The sequence below is a fragment of the Dermochelys coriacea genome, chromosome 7 (genome assembly GCF_009764565.3).
Source record: "Dermochelys coriacea isolate rDerCor1 chromosome 7, rDerCor1.pri.v4, whole genome shotgun sequence".
Taxonomy (NCBI): Eukaryota; Metazoa; Chordata; order Testudines; family Dermochelyidae; genus Dermochelys; species Dermochelys coriacea.
The window spans coordinates 43,112,008-43,135,260 of NC_050074.1; the positions used below are offsets into that span (position 1 = coordinate 43,112,008).

A 23,253-nucleotide genomic window follows, 5' to 3' on the forward strand; every position below is an offset into this window, starting at 1 on the left:
TTCCATCAGTCGGCAAGAGCTCTTACTCGACAATTTTCCCTACCCATATCTCAGACCCAGAGTATTGTGGCCTCATGCTCAGAATGTAACAAACTAGCCCCTGCTTTTCCTATTGGGGTCAATCCCCGAGGCTTAGAAGCATTAATATTATGGCAATCAGATGTTACTCAATATAATCCGTTTGGAAAACAGAAATATGTTCATGTATCTATAGATACGTTCTCTGGGGCTATTTGGGCCACGCCCCATGCTTCCACCAGTAGTAAGGATGTAATCAAACATTGGCAGGCATGTTTTGCAGTGCTAGGTGTGCCAAAAACAATAAAAACAGACAATGGAGCTGGGTATATCGCTAGGCGTATGCAAGCCTTTTTGCAATTGTGGGGAGTAAACCATAAAACAGGGGTGCCGGGGAACTCTACAGGCCAAGCCATTGTTGAGCGCACTCATGCTACTTTAAAAGGAATGTTAGATAAGCAATCACGATGTGGGGAGGATGCTATACTGCAGACTCCCGCTGGGCGACTAGCGAAGGCTATATATGTATTGAACTGGCTCCAACCTATTAACACTGTTGATAACAGTAATAATGTTCCAATACAAAAGAATTTAGGGGGAACAGGGATGGAAAAGGAGCAGGAAAAAACAAAGGTAAAGTGGTTTGATTATGCCTCTCAACAGTGGAAAGGACCGGTACCGTTATTAACCTGGGGTCGGGGTTATGCTTGTGTCTCCCTTGACGCAGGTCCTCGGTGGATACCCGCAAAGTGGGTCCGGCCCTGTATTACAGAATCAACGAAGGATGAAACTACTGCTTCTATGGATAATCCTATGGCCGCTATGGCTAGTCTCTTCTCTGCTTACACGCATTGATCCCCGTCAGAACGTATGGGTCACCTGGGCAAATCAGACAGGGCAATCTTCATTTTGTTTATCTATGGCAACACCCGCGGACCCTTTTAGTACGTGCCTTATAGGTTATCCGAGTATAGATTTAAATGGATATCGAGGGTATGTTAGCAATGATAGTGTCCTTCGCTCAAGTGATTTTAATGATACTAATATTAATAATACTTGTTATCGATTATATAATGGGACACCAGGGCAACAGTGCCCGGGGGTTGCTTGGAGTTTATGGCAAGGAACGCTAATAAATTTATTAAATCAATCACTGCTTAACCCACCCCAAGAACTCACATTATTAGGATCCTTACCCGCAACAATAAACGATACTCATAATCATTCAATGGGGTGCATTGAATTAGGTGGACAATTCCATGTATTGCATTCTCAATATGGGTGGAAAATGAATGCTTCTATGTTTTCTAATATGCAAAATATTACTCCAATTGCCTCCTTTGTGGCGGGAAATTGTCAGCAAGGAGGGGCCAACCTAGGCTTACAATTGCCACAAAAGGGTATATGGAATAATGGATCAGCAAAGGCATTACCACCAGGGACCTTTCTTATTTGTGGAAATCGTGCATGGCAGGGTATCCCTAGTTTTCCCATAGGAGGGCCATGTTATTTAGGCCGCTTGACACTGTATGCACCTAACCGTAATATGATTAAACACCAAAACAATCGCCCTAGGCGAGCATTGGAGGACTTTACTCCTGATTGTAAGGATACAATAACCTTTTGGGATACTCCTTCAAAAATATTTGCGGCATTTCTTGCCCCTGGTGTCGCTAGTGTAAAGAGTTTAGTTGATTTAGAGAAATTGGCTTGTTGGAACATTAAGCAATTTAATTTAACTTCAGAAATATTAACTGCTTTACTAATGGATATAGATAGTATTTGTCATGCGGTATTACAAAATCGTGCTGCAATTGATTTTTTGCTGTTAGCCCATGGGCATGGATGTGAGGATTTTGAAGGTTGTGCTGTTTTAATTTGTCTGACCATTCTCATTCCATTCATGAATTACTAGCACGGTTAGAACAAAATCTTCATAAATTAACAAAGGAAACCAATCCCTTTATAGGATTGGTTGTCTAAATTTGGATGGCCCGGCTGGCTAACTTCGTTGTTACATATTATAATAATAATGGGATTTTGTATTTGTATTTTTTGCTTATGTGGTCCTTGTATAATCCAATTTATGCGTTGGGCTATATCTCGCATGGCTTCTGCTGCCTTTAAAAAACAAAAAGGGGGAGGTGTGGGAGATGGAGACTATCAAATGTTCTAAGGAAGAATTTGTCAATGGAAGATATCAGAATTTGGCAGAGCATAAAGCTACCCCACGGGTCATGAGTAACGAAGTAAACAAGATTATAAACGTTGGGAATTTGGCTACACTACAAAGCTAATAGCATGAGAAGCGACTTCTAGTTACCAGCACAGCAGAATAATGAAACACTAAGATAAGGACATTGGATAATGAATTGTAAAAAGGATAAACAACTATCGTATATATATGACTGTATAATCAGAAATAAAATGCTTTTACTAGCAACTGTCTCAGTTGTGCTGCAAGCCAGCCTGCTAACAGCGACAGTGGTTCTCACAAAAGGAACTAGCATGTTCACAACAGGCTCAACTCTTACACAGCAGAACACAATCTACTCGCATCACCTATCTCTGAAAGTGGAAGTGATTCACACAATGGTGCTCGACCAAACAAACTCCTCCCACTTCCACACCTCTTCCTCTAATTCTTGACTACCTCTTAGACCTTAACAATTTGGCCTCTCTTTCAGCTCTATCAAGGTCCACTTAGCTCCTATGACTACCTATGTGTTTGTCTATCCAATCACCAAGCGTTTTCTCAAAGGGCTCCAATCCCTATGCCCAGACATTAAACCCCCTACCCCACCGTGGGATCTCCATTTAGTATTAACATGCTTGACTCAACAACCTTTTGAGCCACTTGCCACATGCTCTCTCTTATACCTCTCCATGAAAACAGCATTTTTAGTGGCAATCACCTCTGCCAGACGCGCAGGAGAAATAGCAGCTCTCAGGGTGGACCCACCATGCACAATATTTTTTAAGGACAAAGTTACCCTCTGCCTACACACCAAGTTTTTTCCAAAAGTGCATTTGTCCTTTCACATCAATGAACACCTACCAACCTTCTTCCCAAAACCTCATGGAAACTCCTTCAAATGTTCTATGCATGGATTGGATGTATGCAGGGCTCTGTCCTTCTATTTGGATAGAACCAAACCTTTCAGGAACTCTTCCAGACTTTGTCTTCATTGTGGAATGATCCAAAGGGACAGCTATTTCTACCCAGAGACTTTCGAACTGGATCTTGAATTGTATCCAACTGTGCTATCAACCAAAGGATGCTGCAACTCTAGCCTCCATCAGAACTCACTCCACTAGATCTTTAGTACCTCTGTGGCTTTTCTACGCAAAGTTCCTCTGACTGACATTTGTAAAGTGGCCACTTGGACTTCTGAACATACCTCTGTTAAGCATTATGCCCTTACTCAAGGTCCTCTCACTGACTCACGATTGGGCAGAGCTGTATTATCTACCATATTCCTACCAGATCTGAAGTCCCTACCCCCTTGAGATGCACTGCTTTTTAAGTCACCTGGAGTGGAGTACCCAAAGGGACATCTCTTAAAGAAAAAGAGGCAGTTAATCACCCTGTGCAGTAACTGACGTTCTTCGAGATGAGTGTCCCTGGGGGTGCTCCACTACCCGCCCTCCTCCCCTCGACTTCGGTGTTGGGGTAGCCTTCATTGTAGAGAAGGAACTGAGGAGACCGGTCGCACACACATACTATTGAGGCACGCTTGGCGCCTGGGGCAGGCTCTGCACGTATGCGACCGGTACGAATACTGCTGTCAAAATCTCCGAGCGAAGGTACAGGGGCGCAGCAACACCTGGAGTGGAGCACCCATAGGGACACTCATCTTGAAGAATGTCAAGTTACTGCACAGGTGAGAAACCTCCTCTTCTATAAGGAGCTGAATGCTATCCTTGGTGGTGACCCCACCTCCATCACTGATAGTCCCGTGGATACTTCGCAGGCAGCAGAAGGAGAGGGTAACCCACAGGCTGAAATTCTGGATGAAGAAGTCAAGCTAGAAGAGGATGTGGTGCTCCCAGCGGAGTCGCCCAATGGGGCAGGCAGCCAGTAACTTTTCTCCGCCCCAGAAATGCTCTCTGGAGAGCAGGAAGCAGATGAGATGCCAGGTAAGTTGCTGTGGCTTGTGTAGGAAATCAAAAAGTGGGAGCTCGGTAGTGTTTTCTGTCACATTGCCCTGTGTAACTAATCTCCCTGGCCAAGCAGGGTGCCAGTGGACATCGAGACGACCTGCAGGGAATCCTCCAGAGAGAGCTCTGGAAAGTTTCAAAGAGGTACTTGTTAATCCTCTGTCGCAGATTCCAAGGGATTGCAGCCTTGTTAGTTCCCCCATTGTAGGAAATTGTACCATGCCATTTAGCAATCACGAGCTGGGACCAAAGCAGCATATAGCTGAGCTGCATATAGACCGGGGTGAAAGACACAGATGCATTCAGCATCTGTTCCCTGGTTTCTCTGGTCACCCGCAGCAGCGCGATGTCAACCAGCAGGTTGGCTGTCTGTGAGTTCCCTGCAAAGCTGCCCTGCAAGCAGTGACCTTTTTGTCCATACGTAAAACCGTCTTTCCCCCCACCCCCCACTCCCGACATTCACCATGATTGGGGTGCTCACGGAGCAGTGTGCCTGCCTAGAGCCTCAGAGAGGTGATTTCTACTAGCAAAATGCCCTTTTTACTAAAATGTTTCAATCATTTGCTGGAATGTAACAATCCCTCTTCTGTCAGCACAGACCTTGAAGAACATGCCACGCACCCCCCTGGATAGGCTTCAGCAGATAAGAAGAAAACCCTGGCGCAGCAAAGAAGACATGTTCCGGGAGGTGCTGCAAGCGCAATGAGAGACAGACCAGGGAACGGAAGAGTGCTCGGAAGATGAAAGGCAGGGCAGAAAAGAAAGAGATGCTGCTTTTGCTAGGCAAGCGACAGAGCGGATGATAAAAGTGCGGGAGGATCAGACAGGGCTGCTCAAGTCTTTAATACATCTGCAGCCTGAGCAGATCCGTGGTCGACCTCCACTGCAGCACATGCAGATGCACAATTCTTTGCCAAACCCACCCCCCTCTATGCCCAGACGTTCCTTTTCACTTCACAGCCCTCCTGAGTTTCCCCATCACTCCACCTCCTCTCACAGCTTGCACAATGATAGCTGGAGCTACATGCAGTTGTGAGGTTTTACCCTTTTTAACAATAAATAAAGTCTAATGGTACAGTGTGTTTATTCTGTGTTCTACAAAAGCATACAGCAATCAATTCACTCTCGGGAATAGGCTTCTAAAGCATTGCGTTGCATAGATATTGGACCCCAAAATTGTACAAGGATGTACCAGGGAAGCAACTCTAAAGCAGATGTGTTACTGCCCCTCATTGTCAAAGTGGTTCCTCAAAGCCTCTCTGATGTTAATAGCAGCCCTCTGGGCTCCTCTGACAGCCCTAGCATCTAGCTGTTCAAACTGTGCAGCCAAGCGCTCTGCCTCAGTGCTCTATACCTGAGCAAAAATTTCACCCTTAGATTCACACAGATTATGCAAAGTGCAGCATGTGGCTATGACCATGGGAATGTTATCCTTGGTAAGGTCTAGCCTGCCATTGAGACACCTCCAGTGAGCTTTCAAACGGCCAAAGGTACATTTGCCTACCCTGCAGCACCTGCTCAGCCTGTTAAAACACCCCCTGCTGCTGTCCTGTGTAAGGTTTCATGAGCCAGGGCTGTAAGGGGTAAGCCAGGTCTCCCAGGATTACTATGGGCATTTCCACCTCCCTCACTGTGAACTTGTGGTCTGGAAAGAAAGTCTCCGCCTGCAGCTTTTTTACAGGCCACTGTTCCTGACGATGCATACATCATGCACCTTTCCAGACCAGCCTGCATTGATGTCCGTGAAACGCCCCCAGTGATCCACAAGCGCCTGCAACATCAGGGAGAAGTATCCCTTCCTATTAATGTATTCACAGGCAAGGTGGTCTGGCGCTAAAATTGGAATGTGTGCACCATCAGTTGCCCTGCTACAGTTAGGGAAACCCATCTCTGCAAAGCCATCAACTATTTCATGCAGATTTCCCAGAGACATGGTCCTATGCAGAAGGATGCGATTTATTGCCCTGCACACTTGGATTAATACAGCCCCAACAGTGGACTTTCCTACTCGAAATTGATTTGCGACTGACCAGTAGCAGTCTGGATCCACCAGCTTCCACACAGCAATTGCAACATGCTTCTCTACCAAAAGTACAGCTCTCAATCTGGTGTCCTTATGCTACAGGTCGGGGGACAGCTCAGCACATAGCTCCATGAAGGTTGCTTTACGCATCCTAAAGTTCTGTACCGACTGGTTGTCATCCCACACCTGCATGACAATGCAATTCCACCAATCAGTGCTTGTTTTCCTAGCCCAAAAGCAATGGTCTACCATATGCAGCTGCTCTGTGAATGCACAAAGCACTGATAAGTTGCTGCTGTCCATATCCCACTTGGGTGCCTGCAATTCATCCTCTGCTAACTCTGCGAGTAACCGTGCTGCCATGCACGATGTCCTCATGACAGCTAACAGTGCATAGGAGAGAAGTGCAGGATCCATCCTCTCTCACTGCAGATGCTGGCGCGCACTACAAAAGAATGACAGTTGGAAAATCAGCGCGAAAGGAAGCCTGAACCCTTTGGAGGGGTGGGACACAAAGTGGTGCATGATGGTACATTTTGCACATCCCAGGATGCGCCACACTCAGTTTCCGCATTCCCACAACACCTAGTGACAGATGGTGTCACCAGGCACTGTGGGATACATACCCACCGTCAATTGCTCTGAATGTGATGCCCTAAATGTGGACACAATCTGTTTACAGAGGGAGCAAATATAGACATGCTTTTGCGACTTTGCTTTTGTCGATTTTTCCTTGTCAACATTCGTTTCATTGACAAAACTTGTCAGTGTAGACAAGCCTACAGAAAGTGGTTTTTTTTTTCCTGCAATATTTTGGAACAGGTACGTTGAAGTTTACTTTCCAAGATCATTGACACTAGCAAAATCAGATTGCGTGAATGCACATATAAAGTAAATGTGAACAGGATGAAAATCTGAGAGTTAGACCAGCTAGTTCAGGAAGAAATAGCACTTCAACCACCTTTTAATAATGACTGCATTGGTTATCTTAAGTACATCGATTTTGTGCAGCTTCTACTCTCCTTAATACATGCTGAGACTGGGTTTTATTCCTAGAGTTGGTTAAGTTTTCCCTCTGAAAGAAAATCATGGGAAGGTAGGGCTGGAAGGGCCTTCAAGAAGTCATTAAGTCTATGCTGAGGCAGGACCAACTAAATCTAGACCCTCTGTGACAACTGTGTTTTCTGATCTGTTTTTAAAAACCGCCAATGATGAGGCTTCCACAGCCTCCCTTACCTACTGGTACTGGTAGAAAAAAGAAAAGGAGTATTTGTGGCACCTTAGAGACTAACAAATCTATTTGAGCATAAGTTTCCGTGAGCTACACCTCCCTTCATCGGATGAGCTTATGCTCAAATAAATTTGTTAGTCTCTAAGGTGCAACAAATACTCCTTTTCTTTTTGCAAATACAGACTAACACGGCTGCTACTCTGATACTGGTAGAAAGTTTTTCTTAATATCTAATCTGTAACTCCCTTGCTGCAGCTGAACCCAGTTTTGTGTTTTCCTATCTTCAGTAAATATGGAGAAAATTGATCACCCTTCTCTTTATCGCTCCCTTACGTATTTGAAGACTATTATTAGATCCTCCTTCCTCATCTCTTCTCAAGACTAAACAAACCCAGTTTTTAACCTTTCTTTCTAATCCTTTTTTCATTATGAGTGTTGCTAGACTCTCTCTAATTTGTTCACAGGTTCCTGAAGGGGGGGCCGAGCCTTGGAGCCAGTACTCCAGCTGTGCCCTCGCTGGTATCAAGTGGAGCAGGACAATTGGCTCTTCTGGCTTAGATACACCCCAGAATATTAGTTTTGGTTTTGTAGCTATATCATGTATTATATTCAGTGTGTGATCTATCATCACCCAATTCCATTTCAGCAGTATCCCCCTTTATGGAGATGTACCTATCTCCTAGAGCTGGAAGGGAGTTGGAAAGGCCCCAGAGTCCAGTCCCCTGCCTTCACAGCAGCACTAAGTACCATCCATTATTTTTGCCCCAGATCCCTAAATGGCCCCCTCAGGGATTGAACTCACAACCCTGGGTGTAGCAGGCCCGTGCTCAACCATTGAGCTAGCTTTCCCTCGAGCCAGTTATTCCCCAGGGTGTAGTTATGCATTTGATTTTTGTCTTCCTAGGTGAAGTGCTGGGCCCTGGTCTTTATTTAATTTCATGTTGTTGGCTTCAGCCCAACTCTCTCATTTGCCATCATCACTCTGAAGTCTAACCGGGTCCTCGAAGGTGCTAGCAAGCCCCTCACAGCTTGGTGTCATCTGCAGACGGGGTACGCACATGCGCTTGTCTACTTTGTTAATGAAAATGTTGAACCCCCCCCCCGGCCGGCCCCCCCGGCGTACACCGTCCCCGTTTGACAGCGGGCCCTTTAATACGCATTCTTCATGTGGATGCTATGTGTCTAACAGTGCAGCGCCGGTCACTTTAAGCTGAGCCCGGGAGCTGGGTTTCCCCGGGCTGGGCGGGTGCCTGGCGTGGCGAAGGGGTTCCCTTCCGAGACACAGCCCGCTTTGCGGTGACGTGTTCGCGGACTTCCCCCCGCGGGGCACGGCGTGAAAATCCCCCCACTTGCGAAGGGCTGGGGGGGGGGGGGGGGGGAGCGTCTCTCGCTTTCCTCCCCCGCCGCCGCCGCCGCAGCGCGGAGCAGGCAGACTCCCCGCCCGCTGCCCTCGCCGACGCTGAGCCCCCGGCTTCTGCTCGCCGGTACCCGCGGCCCCAGGCTCCGCCCCCCCTGCGCTCGACCCGTTCTGCGGCCCCCGCAATCTCCACCTCTGCATCCCCGTGTTAAAGGGCTGCTGAGTCCCGCCCGCCGCTTGTCTTCCGGTTGGCTCCTCCCCTCAGGTGCGGCCTCCGCCAATCCGGGGCGGGTGGTTATGTCACACGTCGGTGGCGACGCGCCGCGCGTGCTAGGCGGGGGGTTGCTCCGCACCGGAAGCGCGAGGCGCCCGCGGGGTGCTCGGCCGGTGTCATGAGTCCCTGAGGCCGGCGCGCGCCGGGTTGCCTCGCCATGGGGGTCCCGCTCCCTTTAGTCCCCGCCAACGATAGCCTGAGTCTGACGGCCCGGCCTGGCCGCCCCGCGGTGTCCTCCTCGGGCGCCGGGCCCGGGGGCGGCTACCGGGGCTGCGAGAACGGGGCCCTCATGGACAGTTTCGGCATCTTCCTGCAGGGGCTCCTGGGCGTCGTGGCCTTCAGCACCCTCATGCGTGAGTGACCCCTCCCCCTTCCGGGCCTGGCTCCGCGACCTGTTCCTCCTCAGGGCTGGCCTCCCTGGCACAACCCCCGTCCCCCCCTTGGGAACGACTCCTCCCCGCTCCGGGGCCGGTGTAACGGCAAAAACGGCAGCCGTCCGTTTTTCCTACCCGTAGCAGTTACCGCCCTGTAAGTCACAACACTGGCCTCCCTGGCACACCCACCCCCCTCGTGGCAGCGACCTTTCCCCCTTCCGGGAACCTCCCGCCCTCCCCCATGTGTGATTTCGAGGACCCAGATGTCCTGACCCCTTTCTAACACCCCATGTGTGTGAGAGTGACTTTTGGGGACCCAGGCCTGGTTCCTCTCCCCTTCCCTCCTTGTTCTGTCTCCTTCTCTCCCCCATCCCAGAGCCTGGTCTGGGCTGGTCTGGTCTGGTGTATCACCTTTTTCATTAGTGAGCCTGTCTCCAGGACCACTCATGGCACCAGGGTCTAGTCTGGGTCCCCCCTCCATCCCTCAGGCACTGCTTACGCACCCATTACCTTCTTATGTGAGTGAGACCCCTTCCCCACAAACACCAGGGATGTCCCTGCCCTGGCTCTTCTCCCATCTAGTATCCCCTGGCATAATGTCTCTCCATAATTGGGGTCTGGGTCGGGTTTCCGATCCTTTTCCCCTTCAAACAACCACTTTCTCCTTGTCCTCATCCATCAGCCTCATGCTTCAGAAAAGCATGTATTTCCTTCTTCTACTAAAAACATACATCAGTGGGAGTAAAAAGTTTGAAAAATCCTGTTTTCCTGGTACTGTTAATGCTCACTTTATTTCTTGTATTTCTGTTTGTATTGATTTCCTTTATACAAGCAATCAGTGTCACTTGTTTAGATTGAGTTTTGCTTTTGGGTTCCGTTTTGCAATGCTTGGGTGAAATGGCCCTTTAATCAGTTGCACCAGCATAATAATGTGATTTGTGAGGGGGATTTAAAATCTGGTCAGACTCTTTTCCAATCTAAAGAGTCTCTTATATGCTGTTGTCATGATTCTGTGAATATAAGGCAGAGGTCGGCAACCTTTTAGAATTGGTGTGCCGAGTCTTCATTTATTCCATTTAAGATTTCGCATGCCAATAATACATTTTAATGTTTTTTTAGGTCTCTCTCTCTCTCTCTCTCTCTAGTCTATATTATATAACTAAATTATATTGTATGTAAACAAGGTTTTCAAAATGTTTAACAAGCTTCATAGATACTAAGGTCAGAAGGAACCATTCTGATCATCTAGTCCGATTAAATGAATTTAATTTAATTCATTTAAAATTAAATTAAAATGCTGATCTTACGCTGCCGGCCCGCTCAGCCTATTGATGGTCTGGGCTTCCGTTCACCTAGGCTGGCAGCGGGCTGAGCGGGGCCTGCGGCCAGGACCCCAGCTGGCAAGGGGCAGGCAGCCAGAACCTCAGACCAGCAGCGGGCTGGCGGGGCCGGTGGCCAGGACCCCAGACTGGCAGTGGGCTGAGCGGTTCAGCCCGCTGCTGCTCAGCCTGCTGTCGGTCTGGGATTCTATCTGCTGACTCCTGCCAGCCAGGATCCCGGCTGCCAGACCTGCTCAACCCACTGCCAGTCTGGAGTCCAGGCCCTGTCCACATAGAGTAGGTACCCACCTTCTCCCTGGTTCTAGCCATTCTCTTTCTCTTTTTGCACTGAGATGAGGGTGGGAGTGTGCTGAGAACAGGGCTGGGGGTGAAGGAGCAGGCTGGGGGTTGGGGTGCAGGGTCTGGCCAGGAGCTAGAGTGAGGGAGGGGGCTCAGGGTTTGGGCAGGAGGTTTGGGTGTGGAGCGCTTACCTGGGCAGCTCCCATTTGATGCAAGGGGTGCAGGTGGGAATGTGGGGGGTGCAAGAGTCAGGGCATGAGTGTGGGAGAGCTGGGGGTGTGGGAGGAGGGTGCAGGAGTCAGGGCAGGGGGCTGGGGATGTGTGAGGAGGGTGTAGGAGTCAGGGCAGAGGGCTGGGGGTGTGGGCTGGGGTCGTGGGGGTGCTCCCAGCCCCCTTCCCTGAGCGGCTCACGGCAGGGGCTGGAGGGGATTTGCCCTGAATTCCACCCCCTTCCCCAAGGTCCCCGGAGCAGAGAGCATGCTGCGGCTCTGCTTTTTCCTCTCCCGCTTGTGCAGGGAGGGAGAGAAGGAGGGGCAGGAACCCAGCATGCTGGGGGAAGAGACGGGGGGAGTGGGAAGCTTGCCTGCCCTGCAAGGAGAGGGCAGGGGGTGGAAAAGAGCAGGCCGGGCTGGGCAGGATTTTTAGTGGCACGCTGTTGTTTGCCCGGGTCCAGCAGACAGCAGCGTGCCGTTAAAAATTGGCTCACGTGCCGTGTTTGGCATGTGTGCCATAAGTTGCAACCCTTGATATAAGGGATGGTGCCACTGTTTGCTGCCTTCTCCTCTTATTTGTGTTAGCCACTTTTTTCTTCAGTACTGTATGCAGAAAATGCCATCACTGGTTTCCTTTTTAAGTATTGACAGTCGAGCAGAGTTTTTCACAGAAGCTCTATGTCCCTTTGTGGCTTGCATGTGCTTCTGTTTAATGTAATGTGTAATAGTGATTGAAGTGTTTCGTAATTCAGCATGAAGTGATCTCTTCTCCAAAGAACAAATTACACTTCCCACAAAAGTTGGTATTTCATACCTAGAATTTAGTCGTCTTCCTTTCCACTCTGGTGTGTAATAGTTTCTTTTTTTCTATTTGCTCTACTAGATAAATAATGTTGGTCCTATATTTGTCTGAAGGAACCTACCGCAGCAAGATACTAAATAAATGTTTGCACTAGCAGTATTTAAGATTAGTCCCTGAACAGCTGTTGTAATGCAGAAGAAGAAATTGCTTACAAATGAAAATGGGGCACTCACTTCAAGCTGACATCCTGTGGTCATTGAGGCATTGGGTCTTGATGTAATGACACATGCAGTCTGCTCTGAGACTATTTTGTTTGCTTGTCAAATGTATATTTCTCATTCAGGTGAGGGGGGAAAAAAGCTGTAGATAAGCGCAGGTTAGAGATCATTTGTTTAGTACTAGTGTGCCCTCATTTTTTGCATATCTTAAGTTTACCCATACCCTAGTAAGAATGATTGACTTCACTCTTGCAGTAATATTCACATTTTCACATATGTAGCACCGCTGACTCTGAATGACTTCTGTTTGAGTTAAAGCACTCAACACCATGCAGGATTGAGCTTTGCAAGTTGTTGTGAATACTCTCTTAAAATTCTGAGATTTCTGTTGGCATTCAAGATTAAAATCAAATCTAGAAAAAGCACTTCAGTATTATTGAGAATTACTGTAAGTGATAGACTGAAGACATTTCTGAGTGACCAATGAAATTTAGATGGTGGTTTATTGAAATTTATCATATTCGCTGTGAATTGATTGGAGCTGCAAACTTTCCAGGTTTAATAATTATGAATAAGGCTATATTTTAGTCATGGGTATTTTTAGTAAAAGTCATGGACAGGTCACAGGCTGTAACCAAATAACCTGTAACGGCCTGTCCATGACTTGTACTATATACCCCTAACTAAAATTTGGGTACTCTGTGCGGGAGAGGAAGGGGATGCCATGGGAGTTCAGGGGGGGAGAGAGGGTGGCCCAGGGGGTGCCACGGGTGCTGGGGTGGGGGGCGTAGCCCAGGGGCACTGCGGGTACTTGGGGGGGGGGAGATTGACGGGGCTGGCAGGCTTCCCACATAGTTCTGCGTAGCTCCCCAAAAGTGGAAACGTGTCCCTTGGCTCCTAGGTAGAGGTGTGGCCAGGGGAGCTCCACGCACTGCCCTCACCCTGAGCATCCACTCCACAGCTCCCATTGCCCGGGAGCCACAGGTAAGCGCTGCTCAGAGCCCTCACTGCCTCCTGCACCTCAACTCCCTGCCTCAGTTCAGAGCTTGCTCCCACACCCAAACTCCTGCTGCTGCTCGGGGAGGGCAGGCATGGTGGCCTGAGACTGCCTCAGCAGTGGCTGGCCCTGGGACTGTCCGAGCTGCTCAGATGGCCCCCAGGCCAGCTGTAGAAGTCACGGAATCCATAGCCTCCGAGACAGACTCTCAGCCTTCATTATGAGTCCTTAGCATACTGTGCTGGTATGCTGCCAGATGCTGTACTAGACTTCCGTGGTTTTCTCAACAATTTCTGGGGAATTAAAAAAAAAAAAAAATTTCTATCCCTTATGTTTGTGTGGAGCATAACAGATGCAATTTTGTCTGAGTCTTCAGATAAACAACAATATTTCTGACTTGTGATGTGTCCTAATCTTCTCAACAAGATTCTACTTCTGAGACCTGAGGTCTAAGAAGATGTATCTTTAACTATTTCGCTCATTGTTTGGACAGTATTATATATTGAAATATATATTCAGTGGGAGAGTGAAGCATGCTATAGCACAGGGGTGGGCAAACTATGGCCCGTGGGCCAGATCCAGCCTGTCAGGGCTTTGGATCTGGCCCATGGGATTTCCCCCTGTGGAGCCGCACGCCCCACGCCGCTCTCAGAAGTGGCCAGCACCAGTCCAGGTGGCCCCAGGGGGAGGGGGAGCAGAGGACTCTGTGTGTTGCCCTTGCTTCCAGGCACCGCCCCCTGCAGCTCCCATTGGCCGGAAACAGGGAACTGTGGCCAATGGGAGCTTCGGGGGAGGTACCTGGAAGAGTGGTAAGGGCAGCATGCAGAGCCCTGTGGGGACCCCCCTCCCCCCCCCCAGGGGCTGCACAGGGACATGGTTCCAGCCGCTTCCCGGAGCGGCATGGCGCAGGACCAGGGCAGGCAGGCATGGAGCCTGCCCTGGCCATGGTGTATGCCGCTGCCACCCCGGAGCCATTCTAGGTAAGCGGCGCCAGGCCGGAGCCCAAACCCCTCCTGCACCCCGCCCCCCAACTCCCTGCCCTAAGCCCCCTGCCTGCACTCGCACCCCCATGCACCCCAACTCCCTGCCCTGAGCCCCCTGTTGCATTCCGCACCCTTGTGCATCCCAACCCCCTGCCATGAGCCCCCGCCACACCCCTCCTGCACCCCAGCCCTGAGCTCTCTCCTGCAGTCTGCACCCCTTCCCTCAGCCCCCTCCTGCACTCTGCACCCCAACCCCTTCCCTGAGCCCCCTCATACAACCCACACCCTCCTCTGTCCTCCCACCCCTGGTATAGCAATATATTCTAGATAACCTGTGTTTTGTATTATTTATATATTAAGTCAGTTATAGTGGTTTTGTGGATTGTACAGTGGTCTCTTATTTACAGCCCTGCTTACTATGGAAAAAATGTTTTGTCAGCTGACTCATTGAGCAAGCAATGGAACAAGACCTTCTGTCTTTGCAGAATGGCAACTGAATGTACGAGCTTTGTATGTACGCTTTTCCACATGTGTATCTCGTACATCCTACATGTTCTAATTTCCTAAGTAATAAAGTTTCATCTTATTCTAAGTGCACAAGTCATATAAACTAAGTCAAATAGAAGGTAGTTGAACAGAGGCATTAAAAGGAAATCTCTCAATCTAAGGACTGTACAGGCACAGAATCATTTTAGCAAATATTTTATAATCTAACCCAGGGAATGTGTAAATTTAGAACCATATACTACCCTTTATCTCATTGGAATTCCCAGGGATGATAGTGGAAGATTTGCACAAAGATCAGTGGTAGAATATGGCATTAGGTAGTGAATAATTAAGACCCCTGCAATTGGTGCTGTCAGCTCAGTACCCGGTTGTTGGTGTGTTTAGGTGTTACTTTCCTTGTTCTGTACTCTGTAACTAATATCCAGTGTCACATACTTCCCTTAATACTTTTCTTTGTGAGCTTTTCTATTGTAATTACAGCCCAGATCCTAGTGAACCAATGTGTAAGGGCTTCCTATGGATTTTAGTAGTATGTTGATTTAAAGCTGTATCAGAGTAGTTGCAAGGTTTTTGGAGGGGTGGACTTTATGTAGTGGAAGCATTAATTCTTAATCGGTCTTTCATAATAACCTGTACTGTACCCAGTATCCTGCCAGCTGAGGACTGGACTGTAGCCTTCCGTGCCGTTATTGAACTGATCATGAGGTTGCTGATAGGTTGAGTGGAACAAAATAACTGCACTACCAGCTTTGGCTAGCCCAGGGACCTCAGGAATGTTGTCAGTGAGTTTGTGTGTGTGTGTGCGCGCGCGCGGTTTCCGTGTACTGTCCCCAGCTCTGCTCAGATAGCTGGTTTGGCAGACCTTGATAGTACTATCCTGTGTGATTAAGTACTGGAGTCTTGAATGTCGTCGTCCCAGTAGCGCTGTTTAGGGTGCTCAGTGCTTCTGTCTTTGGAGCTTAAATGTTAATAGTAGTGTATCATATTAGTTCAGCAGACTTCAATGTACTAGCTCCCTGGATCAATGTCTATAGTTACACTAACACATGTATGCTTGTTACAATAGACTCAGCTCAGTCAGTGGTGGGATTTTCCACTGCTCCCTAAACTGGACAAAGGCTTAAAACGAAGGACCCTGACATTTATCAGCTGAGACAAACAACTGGAATACACAACTTACACACCACCTTATAAATTTCATGCCATCTGTTTGTTACCCCCCTTCTTCCTAATATCTTGAACAAAATATCCTTATTTATTCTTTCAGACCATTTTATCTTGAACTAGATTAACATGTCTGTACTAGCTAAAATATATTTGCCTAACGATCTAGTGCCTAGTACACTAACAACAACTTTGCCAAGTTCATGTACTGGACAGTGAACTTGTAAACAGCTGCTTTAATTCATGGCCTGATTTTAGTTCACAGCTTCTGGTTCAGGCCTCAGATCTTGCACCAGGCCCAGTGCTCCAGGAGTGCGCTCTTGCTCGCGCCTCTCTCTCTCTCACAAGGGGTAGTAATCTTAATAGATTTTTTTTAATTACTGAAATTCTTTCTAAAGTCACATTTGGTTATTCTAGGTGCATTATTGAGAAATACTCATTCTGGCTCTTATCAACGAAAAGGTATATATCAAAAGAAACCAGAACTGCTGTGTGTAAGATGCATGAATAAATATTTCAACTTGAAATGTACATTTTTTTTTTTAAGATGTTGCTTAAAACCTTTTCTTATTTCCTGGGAATGTTGGAGCTCCCTAGAAGCATCAGGAAAAGGAGCTATGGGCTAGGACAAAAGCTTAATCATTGGTCACACCTCCTGAATTCCCTCTAGTCATGTATGTTTAACCATAAATTGCTTCTTAATAAAAGTAGTAATATCAACAAAGTTCTCATTCATACCCGAAGGGGGAAAACCAGTGTTTGCAGGTTTCTTTATCCTTGTGTGATGAAAGGAAATAACATTTGTAAGAAGCAGGAGTCAAAACAGAAACAACTTACATTTTAAATAAAAATAAAAGGGTAGTTCTTATTCCAGACTTGACAGTTGTACTGTTCTTCGCTTCATCTTCCACTTCAGTGTGTTTTGGGGCATCTTTGGCAACAGAGCTGTGGGACAAGTGTGCTGAAGAAGCAGCAATTGTCACTCGGAGAACTCTTAAATTCCAGTGAAAATCTCTCTAGCTGTGGGACAGTGTTGACTTCTACAAGTCTTCTTAATAAAAGCCAGCTGGTAGAAATATTTGGGACATGACTAGACTTATTCATGTAATAACTTAATAGGAATTTGCTTTAGAAACTGCACAATTATTGACTGTCTTGAGGGCAGTAGTTCTCTAATTTCTTCATTTTGTGGGAGCAACACATTCATGGGCTACCTTCTCTCCTAGCTCAACTCCCATAGGAAGTATTGAGTTCTGTTCGCTGATTATCTACTTAGACATCATTTGGAGATTACCAATGTGAATTGATTTAAATAATTTATTTTAATAATGATTAAAATCAAACAGGAAATCTTGATTTTTAAATAAGATTTTAATCTTGTTTTGCATTTGTATTTTTTAGTTATTTTTCTAAAGAAAGGTTCATTCTAATAGGTTCATATAACCATTAAAACATGTTAATTTGCCAATAAATATAGTTTTTATATTAAATGTTTTACTTTTTGCTAACTAGGAATCTAAGCATATCTATACATGTATGTGAAGCTATATAATAGCTTAAATTCAGATTCTTGCTTTTTACAATTTTTGTTATAAAATGGTGTCTGATGCATTTCTTATTTACTAGATAATATTGCTGCTTTTGTCAAGCTATATTTGGGTGGAAATAGGAATTTGATTAAAAGTGCACAAAAGTAGCATTTTAAATTTGTTTTTATTAGTTAAATAAAACTACCGTAAATGTGTTGGATACATTAGGCAAAAAGTAAGCTTATTAAAGCATGTCTTGCATTTAAAGCTGTTTTATTAAAGGAAGTATTAACTGTAGTTAGTGAATAAAGGGATTGTTTCTGGTCACTATGGCCCAGATTTTAAAAAGTATTGAGTCACCAAAAGATGCAGATAGGTGTAGTAGGATTTTCAAAAGCACCTGTCTGCATCTTTAGGTGCCTAAATGCCTTTGAAAATCTGGCCCATGTCCTTCAAGTTTTTAGAATTAGAACTCCTCCTCTCCCTCCTGGCGTTTATTAATAAATTGAAGGAAGAAAACGCACTACTTTATTTTTGCAAGTCCCAATTGGTTTCTCAACTTTGAATGCACTAGCCCAAAGAAGTATTCTCTGCACCTGCTAGCTAAACTGAAACCAGAAGTAATTAAGAGTAAAGCTTTTCTGCACATCAGAAACAAAATACTTAAATTTGGAAAAGTGAAAATAGCAGCATTTGCTCCATTGCTAAGGCTGAAAACAGTATGGATATTGGTTGGATATTCGTGTTGATCCCAGGATATTAAAGAAACCAGGTGGGTAAGGTAATATATTTTATTGGACCAACTTCTGTTGGTGAAAGAGATATTTTCAAGGAAGAAGAGTTCCGTGTAAGCACAAAAGCTTCTCTGACCAACCTCATCCACCTTGTCTCTCACTATTGTCTGTTTACTGTGTTTGGAGGTGGTAGGGTGAGGGTGGGAAGAAGGTACAGGTGTTAGAAGGCAGTTCAACATGTTTTTATTTTGTGCTCCTACCTGTGCTGCTGACTCCTTGCTAGAGAAAGACGTGAAAGTAACAGCAACATAAACATCCAGTGCAAGTACTATATATAAACAAACACTCTTCATTGCAAAGCTTCCCTTGGAATATATTTTATTTAGAGAAATAGGGAGCAAGAATGGCTGCTGAATGAAATGGGGGGTAAAAAGTTCCTTGTTCTTACTGTTACCTTTTTACCAAGTAGATCTTGTAACTTAATGCCAAATATATATCACTTAATAACAATGTGTATTGTTTATCAGCTTGTCATCAAAACAAATTAACGTTATCTTGTCACAGTGTCCCATTAACGATAGTGGTATTTTCTGAAAATGTAAGAACCAGATGTTCGTAACATTCATGTGTCTATTACTGCAGGTTTAAAAACAAAAATTAATTGTTAAAAACACTGTGATGGTTCTTGTATTTCATTCAGCTTAGACACTGGTTTTAAAAATGTTTAGTTTCACTTCTTGGTTTTCCTGTATTAAAATAGCTATTGTATTTGTTTATTGCTGATACTGTAGAGCTGTTTAAATATTTTCATGTTATGATCTTAAGTTTACTTGTAAACAGCTAGCTTCAAGAGCAGTCTCTCACTATGCCTTCTTAGTGATAAAGGGCTTGCAAGTGGTGTGGTGAGAAATTTATTATGTTATTCCCAGACAAATGAAACATTAAACAATTTTCAACCATACCTGCATCTTAAACAACATTATTAGGCCTTTGTAATTATACAAAGCCTAATGTATGAAAGACGAAAGTGTAAAAAAAAATAAAATAAAATAATAAAAATAAAAAATTGACTCCACATCCCTACCTATGACAAACTCTCTTAATTTGCTGTGTCTGAGTTCGGTCAGATGATATTAAAAATATATGGCATATGAGTTCATTGTACATTTTGGAGGGTGGATAAATTGTTGGATTCTTTGATATTTAGTGAAATGGTGACTGAGTTTTTCTGGACATTAAGGAACAGTAAAAAACAAGATGTAGCTCCTGTTAGTGAATGGTTGAAGTGGAGAAAGGTCCCTGAATCCCTTTGTAACAATGGGTGGGGTGTTGGAGGGTGGACAGAAGGCTGTGTATCTCTGTGTGCAACGTGGTTGTAGTTCCACATGTAACATACTGAAGTTATGGTCAATAACTGTTTATCTTTACTGTATTTACGATATATTAGGTGTAAGGACTTATGGCTTATTGTTAATTGGTAGGGAATGGGTATCAGTATTGGGTCAAAGTTAAGGATTCTTTCTGAAGCCTATATAGAATGGATGTGTTTATTCCTTAATTTGTGTGTGAGAGGTGCTTTCTCTGTGCTTCTGTAATTCATGTAGTACTTAAAAGAAAACCGCCTAAGGAAAAGTGCTTACAAGAATTAATTTACCCTATGATGTGTCATTGTACAGCAAAGATTTTTCCAACTAGTCAACCAGCAAGTAAAATATAGTTTTCTTCATCTCATAAGTGACTGACCATCACATTTGTTAAAAAGGATGTGTACGGTGTTTTGATTTCAGGACTTCTTTAAAGTCTCCAGAAGAAGTGGATTCTTGGATATCCTGCTTCGTTTGTTGTTTGTTTGTTTGTTTGTTTGTTTTTTTAAGCGAATCTCAATAGGAGAACTTGAAGCACCTTGGTCACCATATGCTTTCCAAATTAATAGGACTGTCAAGTGATTAAAAAAAATAAATTGCACGATTAATCGCACTGTTAAATAATTAAATATCTTTGGATGTTTTCTACATTTTCAAATATTTTGATTTCCATTAACACAGAATACAAAGTTTACAGTGGTCATTTTATATTTATTTTGTATTGCATATATTTGCACTGTAAAAAAACACAATAGTATTTTTCATATCACCTAATATAAGTCCTGTAGTGCAATCTCTTTATCATGAAAGTTGAATTTACAGTGTAGAATTATGTACAAAAAGTAACTGCACTCAAAAATAAAACAATGTAAAACTTTAGAGCCTACAAGTCCACTCAGTCCTATTTCTTGTTCAGCCAATTGCTCAGAGAAGCAAGTTTGTTTACATTTGCAGGAGAAAATGCCTGCTTCTGGTTCACCTGAAAGTGAGAACAGGCGTTCACATGGCACTGTTGCAGCCAGTGTCACAAGATATTTACATGCCAGATGCTCTAACGATTCATATGTCCCTTCATGCTTCAACCACCATTCCAGAGGACATGCGCCCATGCTGATGTCAGGTTCTTATTGATAACAATCCAAAACAGTGCAGACAAACGCATGTTCATTTTCATAATCTGAGTCAGATGCCATCAGCAGGTTGATTTTCTTTTTTGGTGGTTTGGGTTCTGTAGTTTCTGCATCAGAGTGTTGCTCTTTTAAGACTTCTGAAAGCATGCTCCACACCTCATCCCTCTCAGATTTTGGAAGGCACTTCGGATTCTTAAACCTTGGGTTGAGTACTGTAGCTATCTTTAGAAATCTCACATTGGTACCACTTTTGCGTTTTGTCAAATCTGCAGCAAAAGTTTTCTTAAAATGAACAACATCCAAGTTAAAACAAGTCATCATCCAAGACTGCTATAACATTAAATATATGTCAGAATGCAGGTAAAACAGAGCCAGAGAAGTACAATTTTCCTCCAAGGAGTTCAGTCACAAATTTAAGTAGCGCATTATTTTTTTTAACGAGCATCATCAGCATGGAAGCCTGTCGTCTGGAATTGTGGCCAAAGCATGAAGGGGCATACGAATGTTTAACATATCTGGCATGTAAATACCTTGCAGTGCCAACTACAAAAGTCCCATGCAAATGCCTGTTCTCGCTTTCTTGTGACATTGTACATAAGAAGTAGGCAGCATTATCTCTCATAAATTTAAACAAACTTGTTTGTCTTAGCGATTGGCTGAACAAGAAGTAGGACTGAGTGGACTTGTAGCCTCTAAAGTTTTGCATTTTTGTTTTTTGAATGCAGTTATGTAACACAAAAAATCCTACATTTGTAAGTTGCATTTTCATGATAGAGATTCAACTACGGTACTTGTATGAGGTGAACTGAAAAATTCTATTCATTTTTATGATGTAAATATTGCTAATAAAAATATTAAGTGAGCAGTACACTTTGTAGTCTGTTGTAATTGAAATCAATTGAAAATGTAGAAAAACATCCAAAATATTTAATAAATTTCAGTTGGTATTCTATGGTTTAACAGTGCAATTAAAACTGCGATTAATTGCAATTTTTTTAATCACCATTAATTTGAGTTAATCACATGAGTTAACTGCTATTAATCAACAGCCCTACAAATTAATAATTGGTCTGCATAGTTTTGGTCAATTAGGAAAATATTTTGTATATAATATTGTTTGGGGGGAGAGAGCTGTATGTAGGTAATCAAGCATCTCTCTAAAATCTACATAAACTGACTGAAAATCTTGTCACTTAACAGTTGTACCTTTTTCTACTAAGAGTTTGTCACCTAGAAAATTTAACAGATGATGTGTCTGTGTACTGTTGAATGTTATTTGAGTGTCACTTGCTGAGCAACTTATCTGGGACAAATGGACAAACTAGCAAACTAGCTTTTTTTTTTTTTTTTAGTTCTCTAACTTAAGTGATCCATTAAAACTAGGACTTCAATTAGGCTTCCTGTGAGATTCCCTATCTCACAGAAAGCAGACTAGAAATCAAAACTTTTTTCATGATCCATGAAGTGTTGTTGGTTTCAGAAACCTTCTAAGGCATTTTGTTCTTAGATGTTTTTCATAGTAGCTTCCTTGCTAACTTACTGTAATTGGGGGAGGGGGGGAATACTACTTCTCTTAACTCTGTGGTATTTTTAAAAAATCAATTGAGGATGAGTAGAAGACCATATGGATTGAGTAATGGGATGTATTGTTATAAAGCTTTGGCCGTATAAAAGATTGGATTTGTTGAAAAACATGCTGACTAATGCAGAAGCCCTAAAAGTGACATAACTTTTTGTCTTCATTAAGACAAATGGATAAATCTGCTACACAGCATGTTATAAAACATACTCTAATTAAAATTTACCCTAGGAATTACTGCTTTTGTTCTTTCAATTCTTTTTATAGCTGTGTCCCTATTTGAGGACCATGGACAGCTCCTGTTACACTGGGACCTCAAAACCAGTTTCTGTGTTTGTACTGCAGTCGCTTACAGAGGTCCCAGTCAGGATTCCTTTGTCCTAGTCATTGTACAGAAAAGTAGAACAAAAACTCACCACCCCAGAGTGCTCATGACCTAGGATAGAAGACGAGACTAAATAGGTGGATGATCACGGGATGGGGACTGGTATTAGTTAAATTGGTACATTTGAATAATTTAGTAATCTCTGTCAAAGTAAGCCAAAGTCAAAGTAAGCTGGTGGCTACCTGTAACTAACTATATTAATGTTCTAAGCATTTTTATATAAAATATGGAGGTGGAAGGGTGTTATGTTCCAATATTATACTTACAGGCCCCATAGAAGATAATGCATCTTGTATATTTACATCATAGATACTAATATATTGACTTCTGGGAAAATGAGTGATCCTTGAATTTTTTATTTGGGGGAGACCCTGTAGCTAGCCTCTTAATCCTGTTTGTTTAGCTGCAATATAGAATTTTAAAATGACATTGCAGAGATGACAGACCAGACTTGTATATTGCATGCTTAGGGAAAATATGCATTTTTGCCAGTATTGACTAAAAGTGACTTGATATTATTCAGTCCTGTTTCAGTTATAACAGCTGTTTTTCACTTGAAATTCTTTGCATGACACCTGGAAGCATTGCTTTT

General features: G+C 44.2%; 1 protein-coding gene across 3 annotated transcripts in view; it reads left to right on the top strand.

Annotated features, from left to right (window-relative positions):
* The first annotated feature begins 8,988 nt into the window (after window positions 1-8,988).
* Window positions 8,989-23,253, top strand: part of LOC119858626 (store-operated calcium entry regulator STIMATE-like) — a 106,885-nt gene continuing 92,620 nt past the window's right edge. Inside the window, exon 1 of one of the 3 annotated variants that reach the window (XM_038409675.2) lies at window positions 8,989-9,417. In XM_038409675.2, coding sequence (XP_038265603.1) covers window positions 9,222-9,417 — 196 coding nt within the window. In that variant the 5' untranslated portion in view covers window positions 8,989-9,221. The remainder of the gene's footprint in view (window positions 9,418-23,253) is intronic. The other 2 variants (XM_038409677.2, XM_043518516.1) reach the window with 2 other exon arrangements.